We start from the raw sequence: 23,428 nt of genomic DNA, 5'->3' as shown, positions 1-23,428 counted from the left end.
TTATTCCACAACATACAAAGTCAAATCACGGATCTGATGTACTGGGGACTCGTCGACATTACATTTACATTACAATTACAATTTGTATATACACTCCTGGAAATTGAAATAAGAACACCGTGAATTCATTGTCCCAGGAAGGGGAAACTTTATTGACACATTCCTGGGGTCAGATACATCACATGATCACACTAACAGAACCACAGGCACATAGACACAGGCAACTGAGCATGCACAATGTCGGCACTAGTACAGTATATATCCACCTTTCGCAGCAATGCAGGCTGCTATTCTCCCATGGAGACGATCGTAGAGATGCTGGATGTAGTCCTGTGGAACGGCTTGCCATGCCATTTCCACCTGGCGCCTCAGTTGGACCAGCGTTCGTGCTGGACGTGCAGACCGCGTGAGACGACGCTTCATCCAGTCCCAAACATGCTCAATGGGGGACAGATCCAGAGATCTTGCTGGCCAGGGTAGTTGACTTACACCTTCTAGAGCACGTTGGGTGGCACGGGATACATGCGGACGTGCATTGTCCTGTTGGAACAGCAAGTTCCCTTGCCGGTCTAGGAATGGTAGAACGATGGGTTCGATGACGGTTTGGATGTACCGTGCACTATTCAGTGTCCCCTCGGCGATCACCAGTGGTGTACGGCCAGTGTAGGAGATCGCTCCCCACACCATGATGCCGGGTGTTGGCCCTGTGTGCCTCGGTCGTATGCAGTCCTGATTGTGGCGCTCACCTGCACAGCGCCAAACACGCATACGACCATCATTGGCACCAAGGCAGAAGCGACTCTCATCGCTGAAGACGACACGTCTCCATTCGTCCCTCCATTCACGCCTGTCGCGACACCACTGAAGGCGGGCTGCACGATGTTGGGGCGTGAGCGGAAGACGGCCTAACGGTGTGCGGGACCGTAGCCCAGCTTCATGGAGACGGTTGCGAATGGTCCTCGCCGATACCCCAGGAGCAACAGTGTCCCTAATTTGCTGCGAAGTGGCGGTGCGGTCCCCTACGGCACTGCGTAGGATCCTACGGTCTTGGCGTGCATCCGTGCGTCGCTGCGGTCCGGTCCCAGGTCGATGGGCACGTGCACCTTCCAGCGACCACTGGCGACATCATCGATGTACTGTGGAGACCTCACGCCCCACGTGTTGAGCAATGCAGCGGTACGTCCACCCGGCCTCCCGCATGCCCACTATACGCCCTCGCTCAAAGTCCGTCAACTGCACATACGGTTCACGTCCACGCTGTCGCGGCATGCTACCAGTGTTAAAGACTGCGATGGAGCTCCGTATGCCACGGCAAACTGGCTGACACTGACGGCGGTGGTGCACAAATGCTGCGCAGCTAGCGCCATTCGACGGCCAACACCGCGGTTCCTGGTGTGTCCGCTGTGCCGTGCGTGTGATCATTGCTTGTACAGCCCTCTCGCAGTGTCCGGAGCAAGTATGGTGGGTCTGACACACCGGTGTCAATGTGTTCTTTTTTCCATTTCCAGGAGTGTACATGTTACAAAAACAATATATCAGCACTCCAGTTTACTTGTATTACAAATTAATATATAACAACAGCGTTTACATAGTGAACATATTTTTACAATTATTTGTTTGACACAAAACTGCTAAGCTTAATTTACAGGTGATGTTTCCTTGCTCAGACTTCTACATCATCATTCATAAATTCTTCTACGGAGTAATAACATTTCTCCACTAATAACTTGTGCAGCTTTGGTTTCAGTTGCCCTAGCGACATGCTGTTTATTTGTTTCTTTGTTAGCATGTTGTAGATTTTCATGCCCATATATTCTGGGGTTTGTGAATATAACTTTAACCTGAGAGTAGGAAGCATGAAGTTTGTCTTATTCCTAGTGCTGTATTGATGCTTAAAATTGTCTGTGAATAACGTAAGGTTACTGTACACAAAAATAATCGGTTCGTAGATGTACAATCAGGGGCACTTTAAATTTGTAGATTTCTTAACAGTGGGCGACAAGATTCTTTTGGTCTTGTGTTACGCATATATCTAACAACTGATTTTTGTAATTTTAATATTTTAATGATTTTGCTTGTATTACCCCAAAAGATAATGCCATATCTTATAACAACTTCAAAACAGCTGTGATAAACTACTTTTCTTACCTCCATCCTAGTTGAATATGACAAAATCTTCATAGCGAAGGTCAGGCTGTTTAACTTATTTGCAAGTATTCTATATGTGAAGACAAGGATAGATTTTGGTCCAAATATATTCCTAAAAATTTAACACAATCTGGTTCTTTCAGTTCCTGGTTTCTGCAGGTAATATTAATTTCATTTATCTTAGAATTTTTAGTTTTAAACTGTAGTAAATGTGTTTTTCCAATATTCAGTCTTAACCCATTTAGTTGGATCCAGTTTTCTAAACTGTCTAGTAGATTTGTGACACGTATGTTTCCCCCCACACCTCTACAGGATTGGAATGACAGACTCTCACACATGCAGTGAACATCCAGAAGACAACGGAGATCTTGACAATATCGTTTTGGGATGCTCCAAAAACGCTTGACATCAAAATAAACTGTTGATAACCCTTCTAAAAATGAAGATTCTCTTACGAACAAATATTAAAACATTAACGAATGTGAATAACCTAACAATCAATAGTTTAATAGTACGCTACCTACAAGAGGCGGAGCTAAAGCTCTGACATATAAAACACGGAATCTGAAATTGAATTTTGTAATTTCATATATGTATACAGTAGATGTGTACTTAAAATTTAACTGAAGGCAACATTCTAAGCATCTGCAATGATTGTATTGTTTTGTTACAAGAAGGAAAGGTCGATTATTGCAAGAATAAATGCTGGAACATTTCGTATCTGAAAGTTGGCATTAAAACGGCGGCAACAGACGTTATATGAATTCTTTGTGCCGAACGCGCCAAGAATTGTTTACGCGCGAAAGCTGCAGGTGAAAGTCGCACAGGACCGAGAACGTTGTGCATAAAGACTTTAATCTTGTTGTTGACTGTACGCTATAATTTGACAGATGCCTACTGCCACTGCAACACTCCGGTTTGTGAAGCTAACGGAAAATGCATTTGCTCCTTCGAAAGAATCTTCAACAGCAGCAGGATATGACCTGAAAAGGTTTGTATGGAAGTTGCCCTTGTTCGTGTTCTTGCAGTAAAGACGTTTGCTTTACAGTAATTTCTTAAGAGAGTATTTTTAATTATCACATTTGTACCTTTCTAATTCGTTGCTCTTCCACATCTTATTTGCAGTGCATATGATATAGTTATCCCTCCACGTGGAAAAGAACTTGTAAAAACTGATATTAAGATACAACTACCTAAAGGTTGCTATGGGAGAATAGCTCCACGCTCAGGTCTAGCTTTAAAACATCACATTGACGTCGGAGGTAGTATGCAGAAATTCACTCTTTCTTGTGTTACAGCATCAAAGTGATCAGTTACAAAAAACTTCAACGTATGTTACAGCTGGTGTTGTTGATGAGGACTACAGAGGAAATGTTGGCGTTGTTCTTTTTAATCATTCGGATAAGCCCTTCAACGTTCAGCGTGGCGACAGAATAGCACAGCTAATATGTGAACAGATATTCTATCCGGATCTGGAGGAAGTTCAGGTATCATTTTTCGTTTCGTATCTGTTATCGACAGCTTAAGCACTGCATATTGTTGAGACAGATGCTACCTAAAGCTTCATATGTTTTGTAGTCATGGTAGTAAATTTGCGGTGCGTTTAACATACTGTATTTATTTCATCCATGTTGTTGACTTAGTTCATAAAAATTGAAACATTTGGCTCTGCAATTGAGATGTATGACAAGATTGTTACTTGGAACTTAAATCTTATGTACATTCTATGGATGTAAACTTTCAGGTAATGTATTTTGGTCACTCAAGCCCAAGAACTACTTGCTCCAACAATATGGTTTGGCCTTCTGTGATAGGAAGATTTGCCAGTGTCTTAACTATTGGTTGCAGTGTTCAGCTAAATTTTCTTTAGACTCCGATGGCTTGAGGGCTTTGCAGCTGTTCAGCAACAATACATATGAAAATACTGTATATTTTGTTCAGTGCAAAATTCAGATTTTGATATCAACATTTTATTGTTGGCTGTGGATTCTACAAACATTGCAGTGTAAACAGGCAAAAGGGTCATGGTTATCTAGTTTTTAAAAATGTGCCTGGGGTGGTTACACAGTGTGGCGCAGTATGGTGTACGAGGATGGTAACAATAAGCTGCCCAATTGTGGCAGAAGCATCGAGAAATAGTAAATTTCAGTATTGTTTATAAAACTAACAATATTCGATTTTCACAATTTTGTGCCTCCCTGAGTAACAAAATTCTCTTGTCATTATACTGACAAAATCCAAATTTTTGTAGCTTCACTGTAACTGGTGTTCAGCTATTTGTCCCAAGTAGGCCTTCATCTGTTTGCATCAAAAAAAGTCTGTTTGTGGCAGAAATTCTTGCAATAAAATAGCTGTATGGCAGTTCCTCAAGAGTACAATGCATGTATTGGTAATGTAGTTGGAACCTCCGTTCCTGCCTAAAATTTGTTTGGCCACACCTACAAAGAAGCATTTTGCAACTTTCATCTCTATTTTATTAGTAATCTCTCTTTGTCTATAGGGTTAAAATACACACACAGTTATAATGTTGTAACATGTGGTTCATTTTGAGAAAGCTAAAACAATGTATTAAATTAATGACTCAGTTCTCAATGTGGGGACATACAATAAATAGATCTAAAGGGGATATTGGATTAAAAAGAGAGATGGCACAAATGGTCACAGGTTTGTTTGATCCTTGGGAGACTTAAAAAGATGCTGAAAGAACTGAACTGGCAGACTTCTGAGGATAGACACGAAACTATCCCATGAAAACCTGCTTAGCTTCTACAGTGAACTTCAATGAATCTAGGATTACAGTGAAACCCCATAGAGACAGGGTTAGACTAATCACGGAGGCATATAAGCGATTAAAAAAGATCCATCTGCAAATGCAGTTGTGGGGAGCTGTAATATTTGCAAAATGTGGCATACTCTTTCCCATGCACTTTGATGGTTCGCAGAGTTTGACAGATGTGATATCTCAAAGGAAATTTTTTTTGCTATCATGGCCAGTTAAACTCAACTTAGAAATAAAGTTCAAATCTGTGAAATTAAAGCCTACTTTCAATTCCAATAAGAGAAATATCTTAAATTGTTGTGCAGAATTCTAATGGGAAGAAGTTGTTGGTGCAATTAACTGTGGTGGGGGGCCTTGCTTACAAGTAAGTGAGCAAAAAATTTCAGAGTTTTGCTTGATGCTATATAGCTTTGAAAGTGGTAAAAATTTTCAGACTGGTGTTTGGTTTCCCCTTTAGTGCCATCTTCACCTATCTTCCATTTGATATGGGCTACATGGCCCACGCATTGTATTCTTTTTGCTCTTTATCTTCTGTGGGATAGTTGGTTGTCGCATCAGAAGGTAGATATCCTCGTTATTAGTCCTTCTCCATTATCTAAAACTGGTCCCCATATCTTCCTCATTACCCTTCTTTCAAGTATTAGTAGTTTTTCCTTTTCTCGCTTAGTCACGCTCCACGTTTCTGACCCGTACTGTGTTGTAGATTTTCATCTTAATGTTCAGTAAGATCGATTTAGAGCCGAGCATGTCTCTGAGGGAACGCATGCAGTTTCATTCCCACTGCTATTCTTTCCTTGATGTCCATTTTTATGTTATGTCCAATTGAAAGGGAAAACTAAATATAACATGATGTGCTATAGTGGCTAAATCAGAAACTTAATAGAATAAAAATCTGTTTCAGTTGCCAGTAATTTCTTATTTATTGTACAACTGATTCTGAAGCCCAAATGTTAATCTTCTGGTGCCACCAGTGATTGAAACTTGAAGTGTGGTATTGCGTCTCACTGTTTAGAGGCACAAAACGCGTAGGTGTTTTCAACTCGTTTCTAAATGCAAATAAGTAGGAGGCAGAGTTGATAGGAGCTGAAGGAGTCAAGGTTGCAATAATATGCGGTACGGCACACTGTTAGAGAGAAGGATTATTATTCAAGAAACACATAGTACAAAGAAAATTACTTATCTTCAGTAGTTTGTAGGACTGCAGCTGCGGCTAGGGACTAAATCTCGAAACATGGAATACCATAAACTAATACAACATATTCTCAGGGACTAAGCCTTGATGGGCCCTCCTCAGAGAAACAATGCAAACAGAATTTGCTGAGGGCCGATTATGAAAGTGCGTCTGCCAAGGTTGAAATCTAGCTAAGAGGTGAACAAGACACACTCCAGTTCCGTTGAGCTGCGCAGCCCGCTAGAGTGCGCTGTGCTCGGCAGACAACGGGCTGCCAACCTTGTGTTGGCGCAGTGTTGTTGTAGTAGTATCTGTGACAATGATACTACATGTGGTGGTCAGGTCAGTCAGCCGTGTGGTGTCGTACCCACGCCAAACACATGGTGGCAACTACTGCGCTTGCCTCCTCAGCACTACACGGAAGTGACTAAGTCAGTGATTGGCTGATGTTCTACAGCTGTAGTTCTGAACTAGTAAATTGCCTACCTATCTATGGTTGTCTGAAAAATTTTGCTCAGTTACGTGCCCCCTATGCTGCTCTGACCCTATTGGACTGTTTTTCATCCAGCCTGTATACCACTCACATTTTCATTCGTCTGAGATTTCGCACGGTACTTTCGGATTACCCTTTTTTAAAAAGAGAACGTTTAAAAATGTAGTTTGGCACTCCTGATTCTGCTCAATAAAGCTCTGCTGCAGTAGTCATTGAATGCTTCATACATTACTATTATGACAGCAAAACATGTTTCGTATAGAATTTCTGTGTCTGTTGCTCTTCGTATTGTTTTATTCTTGTTGTGCAATAATACATGTTTCTATAGATGTGTTTTGGAGAGTGTGCCATGGAGGCAGGCTATTTGGTTGCTGTCCATGGGGCACAGGCTCCAATCAGATCATCTGTCAGCAAGTGTAGGCTGCCTGGCAGGCAGCCCCATCACACCATGTTTGTGTCTTGTTGTGTGATGTGTATGAGCCTGCCTCTGCTTGTGGGTGCCTGGCTGCAAACATGTGGGCACTTGAATTGTAACAGTGTACTGTGGAGGGCCTGTCCATCATGGACTCTTCCAGTAGGCATGTGTCTTGTCTAAAGTTCGTTCAAATATTCTTTTAAATTCGACCACAGTTCTTCTACATGCTCCTGGCCAAAGCTAAATGTTCCTCTGTGAGATACCACATTAAAGCTTGTTTATTAAGTTTACTAGATATAGAACTCTTTCTTGTTTTAATTGCCCGTTTTACAATGCAACATTTCCCAATCTGTGGTTCGTGAAATATTTCAAGGTGTTCGCCAAAACACTTTCCCATAATGGTGGGTTTCGAGGTTGGCCCTATTATTGTGTTATTTTCTGTGACATTCTCTAAATAATAATAATTGTTATTATTAGTATTATGTAAAATTAAATTAACCTTGTAATGCACTGTGTTACAAATGCGTAATGCTAGGAATTTCACATTATTAGCACCTTAAATGTGCTGGGACCCTTGCTCTTTGTACTGTATATTAATCACCTTGCAGATAATAGTAAAATCAGGCTTTGCAGATGATGCAGTTATCTATAATGAAGTGCCATCTAAAAGAAGGTGCGTAAGTATTCAGTCGGGTCTTGATAAGATTTAAACATGGTGTAGAGGTTGGCAACTTGCTTTAAATGTTCAAAAGTGTAAGATTTTGCACTTAATAAAATGAAAAATGTTATATCCTATGACCACAATGTCAATGAGTCACTATTGGAATTGGCCAACTAATACAATAAAATGAAAAATGTGATATCCTATGACCACAATGTCAATGAGTCACTATTGGAATTGGCCAACTCATACAAATACCTGGTTATTTTGCAGGGATATGTACTGGTATAAACGTGATTTGCTCCACAAAATTTCCGAGCATTGACCGAACAATAGTCCAGATTGATTTATTGTCTGACCACATGGGCTCAGTCGTGAGTAAAGCAGGTGGCAGACTTCGGTTTATTAGTAGAATACTGGCACAAAAAAGGAATCTGCAAAGGAGATCACTTACAAATCGCTCATGTGGCCGGTTCTAGAATATTGCTCAAGTATGTGGGATCCATACCAGATCGCAGAGTTCCACAATAGAGAGATGAGTAAATCGTATTGCATACAATGCTGTATGGTATGTAAACAAGCACGCAACGGGATAACACCCAGACAGTGGACTTAAAAAATTTCTGATTGGTAGCGCCAACCGAGAACTGGGAGCACAAGGACTAAACAGTTACGTCTATATAAGTAATGATTTTGTTAAGAAAGCGTCAGTCTTTGTGAAGCCGCTCGAGCAACAGCATTGGACCGCTCACACAGGTGCTGTTTCATGATCTAATAACTTGACCTGGACGTTCAGCAGATAAAAATACATTCACTGTTAATAGATTATTTTACGGAAAAACATAGGAAATGAAAATAAGAGATTTTGGTGTATGATCTAATACCTACCAGAGAGAGGTCTCTACTGGGGACAATTGACTTTTGAAACCGTATATATGTTTGTGTAGGTTGGGGTTCCAGGTATCACATCCTGGAGCAATTCGCCCCAGTGCCCCCTTGTTTGCAAGTAATGGACCAAAATAAAGTTTCAGTATTTCACGCAAGCATCTATACCATTAAAATAGAACACCTACCACCGGCTGAAGTAGTGCAGTGGGTAATGTGTCTGCTTACTGTGAATGAGGTTGTTGATTCAAGTCTTGTCGGATGGGTGCTGTTAACTTTTAATTATTGAAGAGACTCTGATCACTATATTATTAAATCTTGCAGAGAAAAATAAATTTTTGACCACATCACACATCAAGTAGACAGGTTATTCTGTTTTTGTTTTTAATCAATGCACCAGCATTTTCAAGCACACCATTCTGCCTCAACTGCTGACTCGTTAAAGAGTTGTTACTGATGCCCGAAGCTGCTGTATCTGCAGAGTCCGAATCTGCCTGATCTATTGTATCCTCAGAACCTCACAATGAAATTTCACTGTCACACTCTGCTTGAAATCCAATAATGAAGCTCACAATAGCTTCATCCATCGGTGTGTGTCTGAGCCAGTATTTGTCAGTACGTTTTCACTTTCACACATTTTCCAGCTGTCTTTCATAATGCTCTGTATTGCAGCCATAAAGTTGGGAAAGGATAACATTGCTGACATTGTTTCATTAAATTCCAGGTAAGGTCGGTGGGGTTTAGATCACAGTTGTCGAGTGGAAGGCGTAACGCTGTAAGTCCTTTCCCGGATTCTTTTAGTACTCGATCTGCTGTATATTTTCGCTAGAGTTTGTTTCACAACTTCTAAGAGCTCGTTGAATGTTAAATCCACACTGGATGGAATTTTATGCTTGGTCAGCCCTGATTGTGTATCTGCTTAACGAGAAGTGTTACGCGCTTTATTTTCATGAATAACACCACAATACTTCTACCTCGAATATTTGGTATATGTGCTCCTGCAACTGTTCCATAGATGAGCTGTGCACGATCAGTTAACCCCTTTTCTCCTCCCACATGAACCACTGTTGCTCTTTGTCTACAAATTTCATTTTTCACACCTGGTATCACTCTGCTGCCAACATTTACTGACAGTATAGTATGTATGCACTGTCAGACACTTCATGTCTTTCCTGTCTCTTCCTAGGTGTCACAATTTTCTGACCACTCCGCCTGGCTTTCTTAACATCGTTCATAACATTACACACTGTCTTTACACTCCTTTCTACTGCAGCTGCTACTCTCTCCAGTAAGCTTCTTCTAATCGTATTAGCAAACCTTGCTGCTTTACTTCTCTACAGGACAGAGGATAAATGTAAGGATGTAGAGGCTTATCTCACTAGGGGTGAGATAGATACTGCCTACAGGTAAATTAAAGAGACCTTTGGAGAAAAGAGAACCACTTGTATGAATATTAAGAGCTCAGATGGAAACCCAGTTCTAAGCAAAGAAGGGAAAGCAGAAAGGTGGAAGGGGTATATAGAGGTTCTATACGAGGGCGATGTACTAGAGGACAATATTATGAAAATGGAAGAGGATGTAGATGAAGATGAAATGGGAGATATGATACTGTGTGAAGAGTTTGACAGAGCACTGTAAGACCTGAGTTGAAACAAGGCCCCGGGAGTGGACAACATCCCATTAGAACTGCTGACGGCCTTGGGAGAGCCAGTCCTGACAAAACTCTACCATCTGGTGAGCAAGATGTATGAGACAGGCGAAATACTCTCAGATTTCAAGAAGAATATAATAATTCCAATCCCAAAGAAAGCAGGTGTTGACAGATGTGAAAATTACCGAACTATCAGTTTAATAAGTCACGGCTGCAAAATACTAATGCGAATTCTTTACAGGCGAATGGAAAAACTGGTAGAAGCGGACCTTGGGGAAGATCAGTTTGGATTCCGTAGAAATATTGGAACACGTGAGGCAATAGGAAAGGCAAACCTACATTTCTAGCATTTGGAGACTTAGAGAAAGCTTTTGAAATTGTTGACTGGAATACTCTCTTTCAAATTCTGAAGGTGGCAGGGGTAAAATATAGGGAGAAAAAGGCTATGTACAATTGGTATAGAAACCAAATGGCAGTTATAAGAGTTGAGGAGCATAAAAGGGAAGCAGTGGTTGGGAAGGGAGTGAGACAGGGTTGTAGCCTCTACCCGATGTTATTCAATCTGTGTATTGAGCAAGCATTGAAGGAAACAAAAGACAAATTCAGGGTAGGTATTAAAATCCATGGAGAAGAAATAAAAACTTTGAGGTTCGCTGATGACATTGTAAGTCTGTCAGAGACAGCAAAGGACTTGGAAGAGCAGATGAACGGAATGGATAGTGTTTTGAAAGGAGGGTATAAGATGAACATCAACAAAAGCAAAACGAGGATAATGGAATGTAGTCGAATTACACCAGGTGATGCTGAGGGTATTAGATTTGGAAATGACACTTAAAGTAGTAAAGGAGTTTTGCTATTTGGGGAGCAAAATAACTGATGATGGTCAAAGTAGAGAGGGTGTAAAATGCAGACTGGCAATGGCAAGGAAAGCGTTTCTGAAGAAGAGAAATGTGTTAACATCCAGTATTGATTTAAGTGTCAGGAAGTCATTTCTGAAAGAATTCGTATGGAGTGTAGCCATGTATGGAAGTGAAACATGGACGATAAATAGTTTGGACGAGAAGAGAATAGAAGCTTTCGAAATGTGGTGCTACAGAAGAATGCTGAAGATTAGATGGGTAGAACACATAACTAATGAGGAGGTATTGAATAGAATTGGGGAGAAGAGGAGTTTGTGGCACAACTTGACAAGAAGGGACCGGTTGGTAGGACATGCTTTGAGGCATCAAGGGATCACAAATTTAGTATTGGAGGGCAGTGTAGAGGGTAAAAATTGTAGAGGGAGACCAAGAGATGAATACACCAAGCAGATTCAGAGGGATGTAGGTTGCAGTAGGTACTAGGAGATGAAGAAGCTTGCACAGGATAGAGTAGCATGGAGAGCTGCATCAAACCAGTCTCAGGACTGAAGACCACAACAACAACAAACAGAACAGAATTATATTATTAATCCAGCCTTTTCTGTCTGAGCATGCTCTTGGATTACATATATTTGTGCAATCAGTGTCCCATTTCAGCAGACATTAAGGAGACACAGCGGTATTAATGAACTATGACAGTAATGTGACTGTACAATGCTAAGCCACGTGCATCGTTCGTGTACTGTCAAGTATTGTCGGACACATTTGGGCCCATTAGTTTGTAAACAAAGCTAAGTTCTGTGTTCTGCCGTCAACAGTTGTAAAACAAACAGGTAATACAGTACATCACTTGGAACACTGGGAGACACACTATATGAAAATTAATTTTGTGCCTTATATTGATGTTTACTGATAACAGCAGCAGTAGTGTAAGAATTCAACGGTTGTTAACAGATGTTCTGTGAAATTATAATGAAATCTAGACCTTTAGCTGCTTACAGGTGTTAAGCAGCTAAAGGTCTAAAATTTCGTTCTTCTAGAGCTGCAAGATCACCAATATCTGTACTGGTACTAGCTTCATAATGTTCTGTGAGATGTCCAATATGTATTTTATACAGTATTTTTACTGTTCACTTATTCTGAATAAAAGCTTCACTTTGTTCACTACCACGGATGGTGATTCCACAAAACAAAAACTGAAAATGTGCATAGTAAACAAACACTCTTGTCTTTACAGAGACAGTGTTTCTACTTTTTGTGGTGGTCGGTCACCATGAGATGATCATAGGTTTATTACCAACCTCTCTCCCAGCCCTGCTCATGCTCACCTTGCATCAGTTGTGCGATTTCTTCATATGTTGGTCTCGTTGATTTGTTACTGTGGTGGTAGAACCTGCAGGTCTGGCCAAATCTATTCTTCGTCATTTGCCCATTGTCAAGTGAAAAAACGAAATGGCCCTCAATGATTGTTAAATTTCTTGTTTAAGGGCCTGAATAAAAGATTTTAGTCCTGAAGTTTTATATGGGTAATGCAGGCTTCTTTATTGGTGTTCTTTAACAATAATCCTAAATACTTCTTCACTGTAAAATGCAGAACTTTAACAACTCACACATTTGTGTAAGGAAAGGAAGAGAGAGATACACACATCAGAAATTGATAAAATCAGTGGCACATAAAATTAGAAAACATAATAAACATACTTTCCCTATTTATTCTTTAAAATTTGGTTTTTCTTTGCAGTATTCTTAAATTATCTTCTAGGGCATAATTCTTTGCTATGTCACACAGGTTTTTTTGTTCCAAACGAAGCAAAATAAAGGACGGAATGTAACTATTTATTTAAATTACATGTCTGAACTTTTCTGTATTCCTTGTTTGAACAAGATCATGGTCCACTGTGTATTTTCATGTGTTGCAGTTATTTGTGACAAGAATTAATTTCATAGCTGAAACTCACTCCTTGTTGAAGCTAATATTAAGACTATTTATTATTTCTAGGAACTAGAAGATACTGATCGTGGCTCTGGTGGATTTGGTTCAACAGGCACAAAATGAAGTTCCATTTCTGCAGTCAGTGCATTATCCTTACATTAAGTGGTAATTTTTCTGATCTGTTTTGTCTACGTTGGATTTGTTTATTCAGTGCAGTATTTTATAGTTTTAAATGCATTTCTTGTTTGTGATGTTTAAAAGTAGTGAAAATAAGGATTACCTGGACACATTTTTTTGTCTTTCTTTGAAGTTTTAAATTAAAGATGTGTTTGTAAAATTTTTACTCATGCATCTGTGATAAACAAGTACAAAAAAATTCAATCTTTCCATTTTATTAACACATTACTCATTTTATAGAACTGGAAAAAACTTAACTTAATTTTCGACAACATAACAGCTATGGTTATTAACTATATGTTGGGGTTACGTGGACTTCTGTTAAATAAATAAACTACAGCACACTACATATGAAAACATGCTGCAACATTGGCAAATGAGTTCGATGCGTGAATGGGGAGAAATCACGGCAGTAACAAAACTAGTGCACACTGACTTCAACAGATATCATGTCAAGCCCACATGCCCTGTGTTGGATTGGATAGTTTGACAATTATTTCACATGGAGAAACAATGGTGGTGTCTTCCTCTGCAGCTTCAAATTTTGTAATAGCAACTGCTATTGTATATTCTAAAATTTAACTTCACAGCAGCCATCACATTTTAATGACTTCAACAACATAATTGCAACTACTTGTGGCAGTTTTTCCTCATACTTTAATTACGGCGAAGTCAGCTTTCTGTACTGATTAAACATTTTCTTCAGCATCCTTTTACAGATTAGTGACAGAGGAGTCAATATACTGAACATAAGAGTCTTTAAGTTGCTTGCTTATTTTCAAGTATTTGGCATTTGGTGGAATACTTTACCTTGTGTAACTTGTGCTTCTTTATTAATGGCTTTGATCTTGTCCTGCTGTTGCCTTTGTTGTTCAAGGGGTGTTCTGGTAAAAAATCAGTTTTCCTATTTTTTACTACTTGTCATTGTTTCACCAATCTTGGGACGTGGCCAAACTTGCACTAATTTTGTAGGTTGATCTTTTGACATGTCATTTGCATGTATGTTTGCTTCGTGTTCCTGTGAACAAACTGCTGTTTCTTACTGAACTGGTAGAGGTCTGTCTGTTACATAACACAACAGTTCGGTAAATATATTCTGAACATAACGGTTCAGTACGACTGACACTAGTCTTTAAAGATGTTGAAAGATCATAAATATCAAAGGACACAGTACATTTAAAAAGTGCAGCATCATGTATGCTAACCCTCATTGCATTGGCTGATGTTCGTGTGAAATCACGAGCATGCACTGTTAAAAGCCTTTAGAGGTCCAAATACTGTCAAATCTAAGAGCTACATCTCATGACTGCTGTGAGTAGGAAAAGCTAACAAAAGAATGCCACTGCCTTAAACTTAATTGAAGGTATCAGTATTGTGTGTCTCATGGTTGTCCAGACTAATTTTGGTGCATGTTTCACAAAATACTTTAATACAGATGCATCGTTCATCCCCTTGAATTGGCTTCTCCTCCACTTCCCTAAAACAAATAAAGGTTGCACTACTTTTCCTGTAGCTACTACAGATTCAGTTGGGCACACACACACACACGTACGTACGCGCAAAATTACTGGGAAGACACTTGACTTACGTTTCTTGGTCAGTATTATAAACAGCACGTGAACTGTCGTCACTCTTGTCTCATCAAGATTGTAAACATCTCATGAGCCAAATTAAAAATCTTGCTTTTATATCTCACAATTTATCATGGAATACAGCCACTGTTCAATATTTGCTGTGTGTCATTAGTGTCGGATTATGGCTCTTCCAAAAAGCAGTGAGCCAGTTTTCTCCTGCCATTTTCATATTTTTCCAATTTAAATCTTCTGTTTGCTGTGATTCAAAAGTAAGTTTTGGTCAGCTGTCATGAATGTTGAACCATATGCTCTTCATCCATACAAACGGAAAAAAAAACCTTGCAGGTGTTCATTCTGAGGGTAAAAGTTCAATTTTGAGGTATCTCCTGCAGCTCTGAATCTCCCAGTGCAGTGTTTCAATGTAATAAGAGAAATATCAGCATGCACTGCAGCTTGACTGTCTGATGTCTCTCCATTTGCTATTGATTTTAAAACATTTTCCAGGTCTGTTGCAGCATATAACCTATTTTGTGTTGTACGTAGACAATTTTTAGGTTTTTCTAAAATAAAATGTAAGAAAAGGTTTTCATATTGAAAGTGCAAATTTTATAAATGTGAATTTATTTCACATTTGCATCAAATTTATTTTCTTCCATAAACAATTTTTTGGGGTTAATGGAAACAATCTGCTGCAGCTCAAAAATTACTGGTCCACTTAACCCTATCTTCATTTTAGGAACAGTTTTCAAAATGACTCCATGTGTAGCTTATATTTCATGGAGTTTTGCAAAGCAATAACAGCTGAATTTTACTCAAACTAACAAAACTGTGTACTATTACTAATTAAAAATGAGAATTTTAGTTGTGAAAACAAAATTATTCTTAACTGTGCATTTTACTACTTCATCCATATCTGTGAATGTAGCTATCTACAGCAGCCACATTAACTCACACAGTACAGAGAAAAATATCTTAAGTGTGTGTGTTAATGTAATAGTTCAGTTAACCTTTAACTCCTGAACATAGGTTTGAATCTCGTTTGAATCTCGCACATAATTACAAAGTGTGTAACATCCTTATGAAAACTATAAAGTTATCAAAAACTTTTATTGTGTTTTGTGAAGTTTGTTGAATTTGTCTTATTCCTTGTGTTGTTTGATAATAAAGAATGGCTCAGCACAATACGTTAATTTGTATTAATGCACAAAAAACTAAATATTCTCTCTATTCCCATTTCTTTATTCTAATTTCGTAGCAAAGTCTGTTTTAATAAACATGAGTGAGAGGCAGATGTTTAGATGATTTTGTGTATGCTTGAGTGTTCTGTATGTCCAAACAAAAAGGACATGTTTTATGTAAGTGTTAAATATTTATGAAAATGTAACGCTTTGTCGGATGTGCGACTGATGTTCAGTGCATAATTATCACGGGTGTTTCGGCTTTATTGGATGTGTTTATGAAACAGGCTTCTTGACTTCGAGGAGCAGGCTATTTTGAATTACAATAAGGAACAAGTTTACTAGCCTTGTCACATGGATAAATGCCTCTAGTCTCCTTCTGTGTCATGTTAATGGTTGCTTTGTGCAATGGGTAAATTTTAAATAAGTCCACACAGCACTACCAAAGTAGATTTTTCACATACATATTTATTCTCATTGTCCTTGGTAGATAATCATCATGTTTTCTGTATTACGTTTCTCACATATAAGTCAGGAAACTCGCAACGATGGGAGTCGAACAAAATTTTAAGTAACAGTAATACTTGTTCCCTACTCAGTACATATTTCTTGGTGGTGACATCACATTAATCTATGACAACACAAACTGCTTAGCTTCTTTACATAACAAATATTTAGCCTAATTATAAAAAGGGAAGTTCTGGCAAAATGTAAATACTTCAGGAGTGGAGAAGACCACTCATCGAATGGCATAAGCATTGTTAGACAAGCATACACCAGATAACTTGGTAGTTCTCAGAACAAATACACACCTACACCTCTACATTGTGCCAGCTGGTCACAATATTGGGATTGCATTTTAACAGGTGGACAAGTAGGGGAGAAGTGACATCCGTAGAAATTATTAAGCTGAGATAAATCTGTAACTCATAATTCCTCGTTTGTGGGAGATAACAGAAGTTCCGTACATTGGGTCATGGGCTGAACCCCCATTTTCACAGAGTATATCAGAAATGCTACTTTAGATTGTGGAAGTTGGCACTCCAATGTCATCTATCTGTACTCCGAAATGTTCAAGGCTCTCAAAAATGAGTGCAAGACAGGGGTGGGCAATTGTTTTGGCTTGAAGCCACATTGTAGAAGCAGAGGACCGCACCTTGTAAAATAATTGCAGTCATTAGTTAACATTACAGTTCAGAAAGGCATAAACTACCAATAAATCAATTTATTTTTTGTTCTAATTTCATACCTGTAGCTGGAAGAACGTTTAATTTTAAAATAAGTTTGACAGATGTATCCTACAATTTCCTACATTTTTTAAAAGTAAACAGAAAGATTGCTTGTCAAATAACCTGCGGGATGATGTCTAAGAGCATATAGGGGCCTGTATTTACTCTTGTTGGTAGAGCTAGAAAAACTTCACTTGCAAATATGTGTAGTCCCAAATACAGAAAACATTTTCCCAGCAAATTTCTTCATACATCGAAATTTTCAGCAGACTAAGATTTGTACTAAAAGTCAGGTAACGTCTAAGTATTAAATGTCTTCGATAGTGTAATCTGACTGCATGTCAGTGAGTAAATGGAAAATATCTTTATGGTAGTTCCTATAGTCACCATGTTGAGTGCAAACTACAGTGCACGTGTATATGAGGTGGAATCCAAAATTTTTGGGACTGATGCTGCCACCTGGAAAGTAGGAGTAGTAGAAGATCTTTGCACCGCTAGTTGGTGAGAGCTGCATATCTGACGAGTCTGTGTGCAGAGTGGCATTCGGCTGGGAGGACATGTTGCATGTCCTCAGTGATTTCCGTAATACTCAGTGTTTTGTGTGTGGTTATTTTACAATGGATCCGCAAACAGAACAGCATGTGTGTATCAAATTCTGTGTGAATCTCAGGAAAAGTGCTACGGAAACCCTTGCAATGATTCAATAAGTGTTTGGGAGACAGTGTGTGAGCCTTATGCGTGTGTTTGAGTGGCATGCTCAGTTCAGGGCCAGCCTTACAGACGTCGAAGATGATGCTCACGCTGGAAGGCTCGTTAGCCGCACAACGCCAGACATTGTTGCCAAACTTCAACAATTAGTTCGTGTGGATCAATGTCGAACCATTAAAGACCTTTTGCGGGTGATATGGGTATTGGTTATGGACATGTCGACGAATGTTGACATGAATTGGGCATGCATCGTGTCTTCCCAAAATTTGTGCCTAGGATCTTGACTGCCGATCAGAAGGCACAGCATGTTGAAGTGTGCACAGACCTTTGCCGGACCTCATCTGATGAGCCAATCTTCTTGTCACAGGTTATCGCCAACAATGAGAGGTGGATTTACAGTTATGACCCAGAGACAAAGCAACAATCGTCCCAGTGGAAGAGCCCGGACTCAAAGGCCCAAAAAAAGCGAGACAGGTGAAGAGCATGATTGTTTTCTTCGATGCCAAGGGAATTGTGCACAAAGAATTTGTCCCACCCAATCAAATAGTGAATTCCACGCACTACTGTGATGTTTTGAGACACCACGATTCCCAAAACTAAAATTGAAAGGCAGTCGGTTCGACACTCTAGAGAGGATTCAAGAAGCATTGCTGACAGTGATAAACACCCTCAAAGAACAGGACTTCTAGAAAACATTTGACCAGAGGCAGACGTGCTGAGACCAGTATGTACATGCGGATGGGAACTACTTTGAGGGTGATGGTGACCATTAGTCCAAAGTTAAGGTTTTCAACAGATAGCAGCACCAGTCTCGAAAATGTTGGATAGCACCTCGTGTTGGTGTGGCTGTCCTAGCAGAAATCACCAGTCACATGTGTGAAGGAAATCTCAGTTTAAAGTTAGCACACTGGACTCGGATTCAGGACGACGATGATTCGAAATTGTGTCCGGCTATCCAGATTTAGATTCTCTGTGGTGTCTCTAAATCGGTCCAGGCAAATGCCAGGATGGTCCCTGTGACAGGGCACAGCTGGTTTCCTCCCCCATTCTTAACACAGTCTGACCTTGTACTCCATCTTTAATGACCTCAATATCGACGGGGCATTATACCCAATCTTCCTTCGGTTCAAGGTTGATTTTTCTGATTTGGTGGGCCACATGAAAACCCTTTGTGGGCCATTACTTGCGTATCTCTGGTGTAATATGTTCATGTTCTTGTAGAGATGTCAAAAAATTTGTAACAGAATGGAAGCTTGAAGAGGATATTAACAATGGGGTGCACTTTACATAAGGTATGGCATGAACAAAAATTAGTACAGTCCAAATGGTGTTATCACTGTTTTAGATAGGTCCTCAGTAGCCATGGAATTTGCAGGTAAGCTTGTTACACTAAACACGGAAGCACCTGATAAATGTGAGTAAAGTCTTGGATGTTCAAAATTCTGTAACTATCAGGTACAATGTGTGAACATTGGGGACCTGATAATGATCCCAGAATCTGTATGTTCCGTCTTTCGTGGGTAAGTGCGCACGCAAAATAAATGTACTATTTGACTACTTTGTCATGAGAGCTTGCAGTAAATCATTGATAGTAGTTATAGCTGGGTGTGGTCCGTCGGGTGCCAGTCTGTGCTTTGTGGCAACTTGGTGTAGTATTAATTTTGTGCACAGTGTCGTGTCTGAACACCTCTAAGTGCCACACGTGTTTGGGTGAAGTGGGTAAGGGGGCGCACAAACGTAGGTGGCACACTCAAGCTGTTAGAAAAGTTAACTGTACTGACCAATATGTGCGGTGGGGTACATCCCAGCTATACATGCGATAACCGCTGGCATCGCAGCAGGTGATGTCTCATTCACACTGAGCACTGTGTGGCATGCACATGACTTGCAAGCAAAAGTATTTTGATGTGCAATTAAAAGATTCTTGTTGCATAGCCTGAGCTTCTTTCTCACTTCTTTATAACTTGTTGCCTGTCATATTTCTGATTCTAAAGTCTGATAGTCATTACGCAGTTGCAGACGGGTGTTAAGTGTAAATTGAGGTAAGTGCTCTTGGAATAGTCACACCCAGAACTGCCTGAGACTGTGGCAACAGAATGCTGGTGATACCAGGTGCCAACTCTCCACTGTTGGTTTGCCTTTAAAGATACCTCGGGTTAGGTTTGAAAAGAGAGGACATCAGTAGAGAAAATCTATGCCCAAAACCAGCTCTCAACCATCTGCAACCAGAAACTACTGTGAAAGATTCTCGTGCAGGCTGAACTCTGTTGCAACACAGTTCTGAACAGTTTGGTAGAGTCACTTTTCAACATGTGGTTGGACAGCAGGCATTGTAAGCCCCTATTGGTGGTTTCCCTCTGGGAATGATGCTCACCTCTGAGCCACTGCCGATCACAAAATATTCATTTGTTGAGTTGTCTTAACACATACAGTCTACTACTGTCACTCAAAAACAGGGCAAAACTAGTCTGGTCCACACATTTAAGCTGTAGGGAATTTTGTTGTGAACTGTGTTCAGAAATGGGTCTTGCGCTTCGGTGGCTGCACAGTGTGGAGCATTTGTGTTGTTATTCACCAAAGTTAGCATGGAACCGACACAACTGCGGTCACATCAGTTCAGCTGTTTGAGGAATGTTATTGCGAGCTGTGGGCTGGTTGAATGCCACCACTCTTGCCATGTCATTCGTGTGTGTGTGTGTGTGTGTGTGTGTGTGTGTGTGTGTGTGTGTGTGTGTGTGTGTCAACATGTTGCAGCGGGAATGGACTGGCAGTGGTCATCGTTGTCTGTCCTGTGCATGTATTGTCTTTGCTGTAGGATAGCTAAGTCTCAGGTCTAATTTCCATCCCATTGTTTTGCTCTCGTGTGAGATGATTGCCAACAGTATCTGAGCCAGTAGTTTGAAGAACCATAGCATATATAATATGCTGTCTGGTATGAGTTGAGTCAGCCGATGCACTGACATATTCCCAAAGCTGAAATTGTGTCCTAGTGATCAATCTTACTTTGTAAATAACTTGTTGCAGCTTCTTGCTCTGATGTCTTGGTGAGTCGGTGGAGCAACACTGCCACCATGGCGCAGAATTTGCCATTGGCCGGAGGTGTTTGTGTGCCATCATTGATTACATTGCTTAATGATGATGCATAATAGGACCACAAATTTACAAGGTTCTTCAAAGATGCCATGGCTGTGTAGTATGAAATAAACAGTCTTGAACTATGTTACCAGGCATTTCAGTTGGAAGGGCATTAGCTGAGGGTGAATACTTGGTTGTAAATGTGCTCCACAGAAATTTTCTGATTCATGTGCTGGGACATGTGGACTGAGGACAATGGTAAATATGGACCATGGGCAGTGCAGGCACTACCCAAGAATCTTCTTGCATGACCCAGCTGTCTGAGCACTGCATGAGGTTACAAGCAGGTTTGGCTGGGTTGTACCTGATGCAGATGGACCGGTAAAATTGCGAGGTCTGCTATATTAACCTTAAGTAGTTGGCGAAATATTGTGTTGTTGTTGTGAGAAAATGTGTAACTCATCACTGAAGTTGCGCATGTGGACAAAATTTATTAACATTTTTCTTGCAAATGTTCATCATTGTTGTAGTTGGTACAAAACAGTAGAATGTCACTTTTGCACATAATGTAGGATGACCTGGATGGTAGAACACATTATGCAAGTCACTGTGGGAGTCACCTTGTTGTCCAAGTTATTCATAAAGATGGTAACAAAGGGACAGCTTTAGTGTTGGAAGGGGGGGGGGGGCACAAGCTGACAAAGTACACATAAAAAACTTCCTGGCAGATTAAAACTGTGTGCCCGACCGAGACTCGAACTCGGGACCTTTGCCTTTCACGGGCAAGTGCTCTCCGCTGCAGAGTGAAAATCTCATTCTGGAAACATCCCCCAGGCTGTGGCTAAGCCATGTCTCCGCAATATCCTTTCTTTCAGGAGTGCTAGTTCTGCAAGGTTCGCAGGAGAGCTTCTGTAAAGTTTGGAAGGTAGGAGACGAGGTACTGGCAGAAATAAAGCTGTGAGTACCGGGCGTGAGTCGTGCTTCGGTAGCTCAGTTGGTAGAGCACTTGCCCGCGAAAGGCAAAGGTCCCGAGTTCGAGTCTCGGTCGGGCACACAGTTTTAATCTGCCAGGAAGTTTCATATCAGCGCACACTCCGCTGCAGAGTGAAAATCTCATTCTGGAAAGTACACATACATTGAAGCAGCCACTGCCATTCATTGTGGGGTCACCATTATGGGAATTCCAGCAGGAAGTGTTTGCAGGAACAAGCAGAATTCAAAAAAATGCAGCTAACACACACAAATAATAGACATAAAAGAAATGCTTGCATATAATAAAACTGTTCATAACTAAGTCAGATACTCTCCCTGCGGGAGACTAAACTTGATGCCGAAGAGTGTTGTTTTGTAATATTTTTACTTCGTCATTAGGTCCCCACAAACTTGGATGCCATACCTCAGACTATATTTCCTATGTTCTGAAAACTTTTTTAGCAGTTTGAAATACTTCATGATACAGTAACAACCGTGGACACACAGTGGAGCAAATGTGGTAAAGGCAGCAGTGTCTGTTTTCTCAGTGAAAGTGCATCATATGTTAAACTTTATGAAAAAGCATTGCCCTCTGTACAAGGCCTTGAGGACACATTTGTCAAAATTGGAACTCTAATTACTTGTTTCAAACATAGTGTAATAGTGTAATGGCAGGTGATCATTTGAAGAAGCTGACAAGGCACTGGCCAACAGTGAAAATGTAACTGGGATGAAATAACTGTATGTTAACTATATTGACCATGTTGATGAAAACAATGGGGTCATTCCACATCAAATCACCCAATAAAAAATAAATTTTACGCCCACCTCCTTAGAGTTTCATGAAATTTGGCTCAAATGGTTCTAATACCATCCTGACAACACCTGCAAAATTTTTTTGCTGTATCTCTTAGTTTTTTTATAAATTTTTTAAGTTTTTATGTTTTGTGTTTCCCGAACCTTCCGAAATGGTAAATTTAATTTGTATTCAAAACTTTAAAATTGCTTATCTTAAAAACTCTTCTAGATAACATCATGAATTTTTGCAGCAAGTTTATTTATTATACATATTTGAAGATAAAAATGATACTATTAAAATATATTAATATTTTCTATGAAAAAAATATATATATGTATTTTGTTCTTTTCTTTTTTTTAACGGATGTTTTGTTTTATAAGAATTGCAATATCTAGAGTCTCAGACCTGATAGAATGCTCAAATTTGTTTTAATTTACTCTTAAACATATAGGCTACTTGATAAAACAAAAATAATGATGGCTTTGTAACATGTTTATTAATTATAGTAGATTACATTAGAATTATGTACAAAGATAGTGTACTTACGACACATTTGTATAACCCAACTGATTGCTTGAAACATTGAATTTTTTGAGTAATTTTGTCTTTTTAATAAACATTAATGCTGATTCAACTTGTTTTTCCACTTCATCCAAGAGCTTTCAGTTCTTTTGATACAGTCTTTATTGAAGTAATACATTCGTCCAGTGCCGCTTGATT

General features: G+C 39.7%; 1 protein-coding gene across 1 annotated transcript; it reads left to right on the top strand.

The window, feature by feature from the left end:
* The first annotated feature begins 2,904 nt into the window (after window positions 1-2,904).
* On the top strand, window positions 2,905-15,931 carry LOC124544620 (deoxyuridine 5'-triphosphate nucleotidohydrolase-like). The gene is made up of 4 exons (XM_047123220.1): window positions 2,905-3,139; window positions 3,274-3,410; window positions 3,490-3,635; window positions 13,063-15,931. The coding sequence occupies exons 1-4, from the start codon at window positions 3,039-3,041 to the stop codon at window positions 13,117-13,119; spliced, it is 441 nt and encodes a 146-aa protein (XP_046979176.1). The 5' UTR covers window positions 2,905-3,038; the 3' UTR covers window positions 13,120-15,931.
* Window positions 15,932-23,428: the final 7,497 nt, after the last annotated feature.

Source organism: Schistocerca americana, chromosome 8 (genome assembly GCF_021461395.2).
Source record: "Schistocerca americana isolate TAMUIC-IGC-003095 chromosome 8, iqSchAmer2.1, whole genome shotgun sequence".
In the NCBI taxonomy this organism is placed as follows: Eukaryota; Metazoa; Arthropoda; class Insecta; order Orthoptera; family Acrididae; genus Schistocerca; species Schistocerca americana.
The sequence above is the reverse complement of the archived record's forward strand: the minus strand, read 5'-3'. Positions and strand labels throughout refer to the sequence as shown.

What these genes read in the sequence shown, in the direction of transcription:
- LOC124544620 (XM_047123220.1), top strand. Translation starts at nt 3,039, where the DNA reads ATGCCTACTGCCACTGCAACACTCCGGTTTGTGAAGCTAACGGAAAAT. An exon ending in ACATCACATTGACGTCGGAG is followed by an intron (nt 3,411 to 3,489) that starts GTAGTATGCAGA and finishes CGTATGTTACAG; the next exon opens with CTGGTGTTGTTGATGAGGAC. An exon ending in CGGATCTGGAGGAAGTTCAG is followed by an intron (nt 3,636 to 13,062) that starts GTATCATTTTTC and finishes TATTATTTCTAG; the next exon opens with GAACTAGAAGATACTGATCG.